General features: G+C 36.7%; 2 protein-coding genes across 3 annotated transcripts; one reads left to right on the top strand and one right to left on the bottom strand.

The window, feature by feature from the left end:
• Window positions 1-2,514: 2,514 nt before the first annotated feature.
• LOC106302456 lies at window positions 2,515-4,938 on the bottom strand. The gene is made up of 9 exons (XM_013738965.1): window positions 4,528-4,938; window positions 4,168-4,441; window positions 3,974-4,058; window positions 3,822-3,871; window positions 3,564-3,645; window positions 3,350-3,461; window positions 3,107-3,273; window positions 2,920-3,040; window positions 2,515-2,853 (listed from the first exon to the last, which is right to left on the bottom strand). Exons 1-9 carry the CDS (start codon window positions 4,936-4,938, stop codon window positions 2,515-2,517), a joined length of 1,641 nt encoding a protein of 546 aa, XP_013594419.1.
• Window positions 4,939-6,742: 1,804 nt separating this feature from the next.
• LOC106301572 (proteinaceous RNase P 2) lies at window positions 6,743-9,843 on the top strand. Of its 2 annotated transcripts, none has more exons than XM_013738004.1 (7): window positions 6,743-6,897; window positions 7,161-8,223; window positions 8,589-8,690; window positions 8,780-8,958; window positions 9,048-9,168; window positions 9,281-9,349; window positions 9,439-9,843. In XM_013738004.1, exons 2-7 carry the CDS (start codon window positions 7,237-7,239, stop codon window positions 9,586-9,588), a joined length of 1,608 nt encoding a protein of 535 aa, XP_013593458.1. In that variant the 5' UTR covers window positions 6,743-6,897; window positions 7,161-7,236; the 3' UTR covers window positions 9,589-9,843. The 2 variants fall into 2 exon arrangements, with proteins under 2 accessions (XP_013593458.1, XP_013593459.1); XM_013738005.1 differs by having other exon boundaries at window positions 6,747-6,872.
• Window positions 9,844-11,378: the final 1,535 nt, after the last annotated feature.

The raw sequence follows: 11,378 nt of genomic DNA on the forward strand, positions 1-11,378 counted from the left end.
TTTGATATATCTCGTTTTCTCGCATGACTTGAGTTCTTTCTGCTGGAAGTTCTTTATCAAGCTTTCCTTCATACGTCTCCCCCTAGTTCATAATATATAATACAATCACTTGTTTTGGTATTTTTTCCTTTGGTATAGTAAGATAATTAGCACATACCTTGATGTCAATACAAAGGAATGATGTACCAAGAAACTGGTTTTTATTTTTGTGATTGAAAGTCCTCCACATACGACAAACACAAACCAACTTTGGTGACATCGTCAACTCCTATCCTCTTATAAGATAAGAGAAAACACATTATTTATATGGGGAATAACTATAGATTATGAGATCACCCAATTCGATATTGACTAAAAATCCTATTAACCTCATTCCATTAATCTAAGGAAACTTCTATTTTTTTGCTAAACCAAAAGCTACATATGAAGTCTTTATGTGCTCTTAGCCAGCTAGAATCTATTAATGAGATAAAACTTCAAACATGACATACTCTTTAGTATATTTGTACCATACGCTAGATAACAAAGAGTAAGGTTCAAGCCAATAACATCATATTAGATTATCGACTCACATGTATTAAGAAACACGGAGTAAGCTTACATGTCAAACCTAAATTTTATTTTAACAGTACCTGTTTCCTGAGCAGGGAAGAGCCGGAGAGAAGCTTTTGGGTTGAGGAAGGTGTTGGAGATTTGCGAATTCATATAATTAGAGGGTTTGAGTGATCCTTTTCCAATCAGCGATTATTGTATATACGTAATTGCGGTAATTCTCCTAAAGTGGAATATCCTGATCATCTTTGTTATTTAGATACTCGATTTTATAAGATTATGTCGTTTGTTTTTTTTAAAAACTCTATAAATGTCTAAATTATATAAACATCTTTATTTTTTGATGCGCACGTCTCTATTCTTGTGGGTATGGTTTTGTCTAGATATGATCAAATTCATAGATCATGTATAACCTATGAATCAAAACCTGTTGTTACCGTGTTAGAAATTACAAATCTTGGATGTGCTCTGTTTTCCGATCATAGTTATAACCTTGGTCTTAACCTTAATAAATTGATCATAATTATAAAATATGTTTCAGTTTCAATTATGTATAAAAAGCGAACAATAAATAGATAAATATATTCATTTGACCAGTTTATAACCATGTTTTACTTTTATATAAATTTCAAAACAAATTATAAATTGTAAAAAGGGCCATATATTTTCAAAACATAATGTTTGAGTTTTATTTTGTAATTGGTACATTATAATTGGTAAATAATTTATTTATCTTTGTTCTATTATTTCTATAAAATTAATATCCCAAACTTCAAAGTTTTAAATAAATTGAGTCTATTTTAGTGTTTATACTATATCATTTTTTTGAATAAATTAGAGTGAAATGATTTTGAAAAATTATAATTTTTTTGTTAGGAATATCATTAATTATTATTTTATATGTAAACATAGTTTAAGTAGAGTCGCCCTACTTAGAGTAGACTTTATCTACTCATCCCGGAGTAAACCCATCAATTGCTATGGAGATTTATTTGTAACAGAAACTCGTTCAGTTATTACCCAAAAATCAGGATCATTACATCAATATTTAACAATTAAATTGGAGAATTTGTACCTTTTAAATTTTTTATATATATGCTATAATAGAGAAAGTCTACTCTAACATATCTATATTTTTTTTCTTTCCTTTGTGTGTAGAGGTTTGGTTTGTTCTGATTATATTCGTAGTTTTTTTTATGATAAGTGCATCAAATCATGATAAACCAAAAAAATAAAAATAAAAAAGGTTTATTATTAATAAGATTTAATTATCTCTGTTTTCCTTAATTTTTATTACATATAAAACAGGAGTTAAGTCTATAAGACGATATGGAAGAAATACAATTTGTTTTACTAAAAAGAATTAAAAATTAAAAAATTGCATAAATGGCAAAAAAATATCCTTTAAAGAAGGTATAATTATTTTTCCAAATCCTGATACCCAATAAAAAAAGACTTTACTATAAAGAAGATAGAAAGAGTCAATTATCTTTGTTTTCCCTAATTTTTATTACATACAAATTAGAAGATAAGTTTATAAAACAATATGGAAGAAATACATTTCGTTTCTACTTAAAAAAAGTATTAAAATTAAAAATAACATAAATTCAAAAAAATAAAAAATTATACTATAAAGAAGGTAAAATAATTTTTTCAAGTTTTCAAATGTTCTTTTTTCTTAAATAGTTTGAATAGTTTTCAAAATATACAACATAATCACTACTTAAGATAAAAAAAACTGCATAAATTATAGCAACACTAAAATGATCAAACCCCAAAAATAAACAAAGGAACAAACAAACCATAAAAATGTCCAAATAGAGCATATGATATAAATAATGTCAAGACTAAACTGAAACAAATGAACCAAAACATAGTCTTTCAACAAACTGAAAGAAAATCCGAAGCAAATGGACCAACGCATAGTCGGTCAACAAACTCAACCCAAGTACATAAAACATGTTAGCCACATTTAGCACCCTTAGCATCATCTGACACAATCATATCAGAACCTCTTTTCACCCCATCAGCTGCATGTTCCTCATTCACAATGGAAGAACCTTCCTCACGATTACCGGTTTCCAAAGTCACTGCAGTAGGAGGGACAACCACGATGTCGTCTAGATCGCATCCAAGTGCTGGAACCTCAAGAGGGAGGACATTGGTGACAGTTAAAGCTTGCATCTTGCCTTCCAGGTTGTTGTTTGATATCTTGATAATGAACGTGCGTGTCTGTCCAATGGTATCAATCAGGGCTTGAGGCACCGGAACTACATGCCCATCTACTGCGCCCTCATTAGCCTATGCAAATTTAAACAATCTTAAGTACACAAATGAAAGCTGAATGATGGAAAGGTTTATGATTACCTCATAGTAGCTCTCAACCAATCCAGAGGTTTTCTTCCCAGTTAACTCATGCCCAGCGTCACCGAGAACCACAAAGCTCGCATAATCATTGTTGTCATAGACATATAGCTTAGTGAGATACCTGTTTCATAGGCACATTAATAATGAATGTTGAAGCTGTATATGACAAAAAAATAATAATAAGTACAATTCTTCCTCTGCAGCACCAGTAATCTCAGCCTTTCCACACTTCTTACACATAAGCGTGGTAGGTCCTTTAGTTGCTTTAGTCTTGCACCCACCACAAGCAATGTAATACCATGCGGAATCACGCACAACATCATCAATAGTGGCTGTACACTCGAACCAAGCGACCTATAAATTTGCAACAGAGAAGATACTCAATAAGTTATCATAGCGCAACGCAAGTATGAAAAATGAGATGTCATACCTTCGCTTCTTCCTGCTTCATGTAAGAGAGTAGCTCCCCTATAGTTGCTGTCTCAGCCTTGGTGACAATTTCAGCATTAACTCTATTAGCAACTTCTGAGTTTGATTCAAGCCTGAAATGTTTAAAAATATATATATATATATATATATATATATATAAGCAAGACGTTCGATAGATTAAAGTTGACGTTGCAAATACACAGGTCAATACATACCAAGCCAGATACTCCCTGGTTGGTTGAACATCCATATCAAAAAACACCCGTGAAGATGATCGGGATGACATAGATAAAGCACCTGTAGCATAACCATTTTTCATACCAAAGAATAACAAATTAATCAATCAAAATGAGCTTACTAACATCTATAAACCACAACAAAAGTTAAGTATTACGAACCTCCAAAACGCTTAGGATTCACAGTTGTCACCAAAATAACACTCGGAGGTTTTCCAAGCGATTTAGTCTTCTAACAGAAGTCTGTAGCTGCCTTCTCCCATATGTAGAGCTTCATCACAGGACCACTGTATCAAAGCGAACACATGTATCAGGCAAAAACATATACGTCTAGAGCATAAAAAAAAAAAAAAACTTACTCATGTGTCTAAACATGAACCAAAATTCGCCACATAGAAGCTATCTCGACTTCATCAAGCACAAGACTCTGATTAAGAGTCTGCTCATTCACCAATCTAATATGACCAATATAATCTGCGTATAAAAACAGAACTTGCATATAAAAACAGAACTTAATCATCTACGTACTAAACAATCGATAGATGTCTGATCAACATAAACAGATAAGACTGAGAGATCTTACCATACAGATCCCCTCTGAGGCCGCAGGCCGCTTCAAACTGTTCATAGCCATGGAAACGAAATCGATCTTCAGAAAACCGAATCGAACTGTCTTTGAGAACAGAGAGGACAGAGTTCCATGAGAAAGCAATGGTCACATCTGGATCAGCAACCCGGTACACTTTCTTGGTCTTAGAACCAAAGAAGTTGTTGAGTCTGTAAGTGGAACCGGGAATCATGTGTCGCAGATAAGTGTCAATCCTCGATGGTGGGATGAATCCCTGAATCACAGTACCCTGTTCAAAACGACCAAGAAACGTTTGTTATTAATCTATCGGGCAACATAAACCAAAAACAAAAAGGAAAAGTTTTCGTAACAAACTTCTTCGTCGATCAGAAGCATCTCTAAACCAATAAGGATCTTCGAGAGTGCGTTCCTGGCCTCCCAAAAATGGATGAGACGAAACCTTAACTCGTCTGCTTGTGGACCAAACGTCACATTTTTAGAGAACACGACGCCATCGTTTTTGTCGGAGGGGACATCGGAGCAGACAACGGCCTTGCCGTTACGTTTCTTCAAAGAGGAATCACCGGAGATGCCGGATTGGCCAATAGGTTTCATCGGTGCGGCGGAGGGTTTCATCGGTGCGGCAGAGGGTTTCATCGGTGCAGCAGAGGGTTTCATCGGTGAGGCGGAGGGCTTCATCGATGCGGCGGAGGAGACAGCGTCCTTTCTGGTAGGTTTCTTGGAGAGAAGATCGCCGGAAACAGAATTTTTGCTGTTGGAATTCATCGATTGAGAGGATAGTATCATGTGTAATCAAACTGGGGGAATGATCGGTGTTATAAAAGAAATCAGAGAGAGGGATGCAAAAGAAACCCATTAATGGAGGTTAATGGGGGGGGTTTGATGGAGGGTTGATTGAACAGACGTGAACCGATAAACGGAAGGAAGTGGAAAGGACGAAAGGGATGAGATCGTAGGGATGAGATCATTGTCTGCGCAAGAGAGAAGGAAGTTAGGGTTCGTCGAGACGGCTCGATGCGGTGCTCTCCGTTTTGTCTAATTTTGGCTAAGCTAATGGGCTTACGGGCCAACTCCATAACGAAAAAGAAAAACATATTGAAGCCCAATTAAACTGACGTGGAAGAAACACGCAATGCGATTGGTTAATTATCATTGTCGACGTGGAGGATCTCTCTGATCAGCTTATTTGCCTTTTACTTATTGTATGATTTTGTTAATTTTTAATTTTGAATCCTAACTAACCATAATTATTCGTTATAATTAGTAGCTAGGCATTTTTCAATGCTATAGTCAATATAGAGGATACATGAGAAATCAATTCAAATAACAAATATATATGTACAAAATAATTATATAATATGTTATGTGAAAATCGATGCATATAATTGTATCTAATATACAAAAAATAATATCTTATATCACTATAATTATAGTTACGATATATGAAAAAGATGTGATATACGTTCGATAGTGGTTTTACTTTATTTGCTTGAAACTTATTCTTGTAAAAGTTAATATTTGGTCCACATGATTTGTACGTACACATGAATTAATGTGTTTGGTCCCAAAAATGCATTAGTAATTTAGTACGATTTTAATGTAATGTTAATAAATGTTCTAGGGAAATAAATGTTAGACTAAAGTTTTTGTAAAGTCTTTCTAAGAGTGCCACAAATAAGTTAGGGAATGACACATAAACAAACAAGTTCATTTCGTAATTAATACAAAACTGAAGATATAATTTTTTTTTTTCTGTCATCAACTTTAAGGTTAATATATAACAATATATAAGGGATTTAGTTAATCACAGGATCATAAGTGTGTATTAAAAGTAACCGAAAATGGTAATTAGCCTAGGTCTCGGCATTTTAACTTGGACCCGAAGACCCGAACTGGAACAGACCCAAAAATACTCGACCCGAAACCAGACCGAAAATTTACAAGTATCTTTTGGATCTAAATTTTTTTTACCCGAAAGAACCGGAACCGAAAAAGAACCGACCCGAATAGACCCGGATCCGAAAAAAACCGACCCGAATAGACCCGATCCGATAAGAACTGATTTGTACCCGACTTAAAAACATGTATATCTAAAACTATGATGTTTTTGTGTTCTATTTTATATATATTATTTTATGATTTAGTTGAAATATCTTTTGTTAACAACATTTATTATTATTTTTAACATTTTTAAAGTAATATAAAGCTTTAAAATGTAAAATTTAGAGTTTTAAAATGTTTTATTTTAATTATTAATAGTTTCATTTAAGTTGTTCAGTAAAATTTTAGGTATATCATGTCCTTTTCAGATCCTAAATACCCGAACCCGATTCGGATCTGGACCCGATATGGATCCGAAAATTTAATGGTATTTTATGGGTATTTTAGTTATAGATCCGAACCGATCCGGACCAGAGAAGAACCGACCTGAATCCGAACCGAAAATTTCTAAGTACCTATTGGGTCTAAATATTTAGGATCCGAAAAAACCCGGATCCAAAAGGAACCGGCCTGAACCGACCTGAAGACCAGATAGGCGATCAGATAGGCGATCCGGTTACCTTTAAATTCTTTTTTTTTTTTGTTCAGCGAGTCGCCGCCGTAGTCTCGAGTCGAGAAGTCGAATTCGTGGTCTCTCTCTTCTCCGCCCGTCTACGTTGTTCCACCGTCTAATCACCTAACCCCGCCGGCTTTTCATGGTGTGTATCGTCTACTTCAAACACGGTAAACTAAATAGTATTACTACTACTACATGCTCTGTCTAAAAACTGCCCATATAAATTGAAACATAGTATCCACAAGAACAAGAATAGTTATGCAATCCACCGTGGAATCATATAAGCTGTACAGTTCAAAAAGTTTTGATATTTGGTGGATCTTTGTTATGAATTCAATTGAAACTTTCAGATTTATATTCTTTGATAAACTTGCCTTGATAACGCTGAGTGCGGCTGATGCTGAGTATGTTGTTTATTGGTTTATTTCAGCTCTCTTAATGCTGGTCAGGAGGGTTTAGGGTTACCATCTCTCCAGTTTTGCCAGTGCAAAGACTTATACTCTTCCATGGCTGCTAATGGTCAACGCCGCTCTCGCCAGGACGACGAATGCCCTTCAAACCCCAACAAGAAGAAGAAAGTTAATAAGAACCCGGAAAAGAATCTCCTCTTTAATCTCAATTCGTGCTCCAAGTCAAAGGACCTCTCAGCTTCATTAGCTCTTTATGACGCAGCCGTCGCTTCCAACGAAGTCCGACTAAACCAGCAACATTTTCAGACCCTTCTTTACCTATGCTCGGCTTCCATTAGCGACCCTTCTCTTCAAACCCTTGCTGTTGAACGTGGCTACCAGATTTTTGACCGTATGGTCACTTCCGGGTTAACTCTTAATGAGGCAACCGTCACTTCAGTCGCTCGTCTGGCTTCTGCTAAGGGTGATGGAGATTACGCTTTCAAGATTGTTAAGGACTTTGCTTCTGTTGGCGGCACATCGATTCCCCGTCTCAGAACCTATGCGCCTGCTTTGCTCTGTTTCTGCGAGAGATTGGAGGCTGAAAAGGGTTATGAGGTGGAAGAGCACATGGAAGCTGCAGGCATTGCACTAGAGGAGGCTGAGATCTCGGCTTTGTTGAAGGTAAGCGCTGCCACGAGCCGAGAAAACAAGGTTTACAGATATTTACATAAACTAAGGGAATCTGTTGGATGCGTTTGTGAAGAGACATCGCAAGTTTTAGAGGATTGGTTCTGTGGAGAGAAAGCTGGAGAGGTTAGTGGTGATGGGATTGGCTCTGATGTTGAGATGCTTAGAGAAGCTGTTTTGAGGAATGGAGGTGGGTGGCATGGGCGTGGATGGGTTGGGGAAGGTAAATGGATTGTGAAGAAAGATAATGTTAGCTCAACCGGAAGATGTTTGAGCTGCAATGAGCAGCTGGCTTGTGTTGATACCAATGAGGTAGAAACACAGAAGTTTGTGGATTCTTTGGTGGCTTTGGCTATGGAGAGGAAGGCAAAGATGAATTCTTCCGAGACCAAGGTGGACTTCAGCGAGTTTCAGGTTAGAGAATGAATTAATGATTCTCTTAGATTGCTTCTAATAAGTCTAGGACATAGAATCCTGCAAGATTTTCTTTTGCTTAGTTTTAACTTTGATAAGCAAAAAAAAAAAGAAAAGAAGGAAATTACGGTGGAGTTTTATTCAGGAATTAATCAAAATATGGAAGTAAAAAGGAAGAAGAAAATGCTCTTATTAGCTTGTGTGTTTTAAGATTCATTATATGTTAATGTATGTATCTCCTATTGTCCATTGTGGAATTCTACTTAGTTGGTGCTTAAAATGTAGTTTTCTAAAACTGAAAATACAAAGTATCTTGAGTATTCAAATATTGATCTTTGTCTGAACGTTACACGAATCTTTGTCAGAACTGGCTTGAGAAACATGGAGATTACGAAGCTATAGTAGATGGAGCAAATATTGGTCTCTATCAACAAAATTTTGCAGATGGCGGTTTCAGTCTTTCACAGGTTCTCATCTATCTTTAATTGTCTTTCTTCTTTCAAAATTTTGAATACACTTCGTGCAAGACTAACAACGTAGGTGTGCGACCGAGCAGCTTGAAGGTGTGGTAAACGAACTGTATCATAAAAGTGGTGATAACAAATGGCCCCTGATTCTCTTGCATAAGAAACGAGTCAGGACGCTTTTAGAGAACCCAACTCACAGGAATCTGGTTGATGAATGGATTAACAACGGCGTCCTCTATGCGACTCCACCAGGTTTCAACGATGATTGGTATGAACTTAGCTTAGCTTCTCTTAAAATCCCATTATTAAACAGTGTCTGGTTACACTCATCTCCTGGGCATTTTCCTTCTATTTCAGGTATTGGCTCTATGCAGCTGCTAAACTCAAGTGTTTGCTTGTGACAAATGATGAGATGAGAGATCACATTTTTGAACTCTTAGGCAACAGTTTTTTCCAAAAGTGGAAAGAAAGGCATCAGGTAAAAATCTATAAACCCTTATAAAGTATAAGCCTGAATGAGCCCTTTATGTAAAAAAAAAAATAATCTTGTGAATGTAAAATTACCTTATGGTTTATGGTTTTGGTGGTAGGTTCGGTATACATTTACCAAAGGTAATCTGAAGCTTGAAATGCCGCCTCCTTTTTCTGTTGTCATTCAGGTTCACCATCTCATTCCTATTCATGTTTTTTTTCTTTTTTCCGGTTTTAAGAAATGGAGTTTTCTGAATAAATCTTGATTACATATCAGGAGTCAGAGAAAGGGTCATGGCATGTTCCTGTTGCAAGCCAAAACAATGAGTCTTCAAGAACTTGGATGTGTATTAGCAGAAGAAGTGTTTTAGATTCACTTAAGATTAATGGAAAGCTGGAAACTTCTGAAAATGGGGACAGTTCTTAGTATATTTAACAACAACAGCTTCTTGAGTTCATGTGATGCTGCAGGTAATGATGAGAATTGAGATTGTGGAATCTGGTAATGGAGAGCCATTGTTAGCAGTATCTTGCTAATTGAAGATCCATTGTTCTTTGTTGCGACTGTTATTTTATTTTTATTTTTTCCGGGAAGAATATTACATACAAAAAAAACATTGTATCTTTGAGAGAGGATTGAACTTTTTGCCCATTAAAAAGAAAATAAAATTACATTTTTGTTGTTTCAAAATCCACCAAGTGTCCAGATCTAGTTATTCGGGTTTGACCTCGTATGCTTCATTCATATTTTATAATCCTTCTGTGTTAAAAAAATTGATTTATTGGATTTGTTGTCTTTAAAAGATTGATGTTTTAAAAGTAAGAGGAAGCAAGTGTGGCTTGAGGTAAACTATCCTGAGGCGACTGATAGGTCCGCTTCTGCATTGGCTTCTGCCCGGTTGAATAGATGGACGAAACCGCACGCCACCAGGAATGCTTAAATGTAGCATACCTGTTTCATGGACTGGAAATCATGTCAATAGCAGAGCAGCGTGGATTCTTAGAGATATCAGGGCAGAACTATTCGTCACAGTCACAGAGCCTTTTCGAAGTTACAGACGACTAGGGAAGCAGAGCTGATAGCTTTGCATTGGGCGATAACAAACATGAGACACACTCACTAACAAAGGATCATCTTTGAATCTTCAAGAGTTTTGGCAAGGGAATCACTCTCAATCCCACAGAATATCCTCGGTTCCAGCCTGTACTGAGTGACATTAACATACTTCTCTCATCCTTTCAAGGCGTCTGCGGTCCGTGTTCGTGTGTTCTAACTCGAGCAGTTGCTGTTACACACAAACATAGAGTTTGCGTGAGAACTACCCTTTTTTTTTTTTTTTTTCCGGCAAACGGCTATTCTATTACTCAAATTTGAGGTGGTCTGGGAAGTCAGACTGGAATAGAACAACCAATAAAACATAAGGATCTATGAAACGAACGTGCATTCCTACCTAACGAATCTGCAATCTCATTTTGCGTCCTTGGAAAGTAACTGATCTTGAAGTCCGAAAAACATAACCGAAGAGTTTGAATGATTTCCAGCTCAGTTGAGAAGTTGGGCCAATCTTGTGGTTGTTCTATCATTGCAATCAGGTCCTTGCAGTCCGTCTCAAACCCCTGACAGGTCGAGTGTTGTATCATACTCTCCATTGCCCACTTTAGCGTTTCCAGTTCCGAGTGCAGCGGTGTCTCTCTTCTCCGCAAGTTCCTTGACCCCATGAGCCTTGACCCCATCAGCTGTATCTTCCCCACTGTATCCTTCCAAACCCATCCCATTCCACTAAACTGAGCTGTGGAGGTCAATGAACCATCCAACATACAAATATTACCCAAGCTTAAGGCTTGTGTTTCTTCATCAGTCTGTACATGTGGTGGAGTCGGTACAGTGTCTCTTGCATTATACCAAGCTTGGCACTCACCCTCTGCATACCTAACTAGTTCCAATGGAACTCTGTCTATGCCTCTAAACAGCTTATCATTCCTAGCTTTCCAAATGTACCAAATTATCCAAGGATAAGGATCTCTATTATCATCTGGCTCCAGAATACCATTCTTTCTCCCAAAAAGTAGTCCATATTAGCATAAATACTTGGTACAGGGAAAATTTCAGAACTTGACGGCGTTGATGATAATTCACATGCTTGTAAGGCCGGTGGACACTCGAAGATAACATGAGTAACGGTCTCTTCTGGTGCTCCACATCTTGGGCAGTAATTG

This window comes from Brassica oleracea, chromosome C7, assembly GCF_000695525.1.
Source record: "Brassica oleracea var. oleracea cultivar TO1000 chromosome C7, BOL, whole genome shotgun sequence".
Taxonomy (NCBI): Eukaryota; Viridiplantae; Streptophyta; class Magnoliopsida; order Brassicales; family Brassicaceae; genus Brassica; species Brassica oleracea.

Excerpts from the sequence above, each read along its gene's own strand:
- LOC106301572 (XM_013738004.1), top strand. The coding sequence starts at position 7,237 with ATGGCTGCTAATGGTCAACGCCGCTCTCGCCAGGACGACGAATGCCCT. Across the intron at positions 8,959-9,047 it reads CCAGGTTTCAACGATGATTG|GTATTGGCTCTATGCAGCTG; the intron begins GTATGAACTTAG and ends CTTCTATTTCAG. Across the intron at positions 9,169-9,280 it reads AGTGGAAAGAAAGGCATCAG|GTTCGGTATACATTTACCAA; the intron begins GTAAAAATCTAT and ends TTTTGGTGGTAG.
- LOC106302456 (XM_013738965.1), bottom strand. The coding sequence starts at position 4,938 with ATGAATTCCAACAGCAAAAATTCTGTTTCCGGCGATCTTCTCTCCAAG. Across the intron at positions 3,872-3,973 it reads GTCGAGATAGCTTCTATGTG|TGGTCCTGTGATGAAGCTCT; the intron begins GCGAATTTTGGT and ends GCTTTGATACAG. Across the intron at positions 3,041-3,106 it reads GGTGCTGCAGAGGAAGAATT|GTATCTCACTAAGCTATATG; the intron begins GTACTTATTATT and ends CCTATGAAACAG.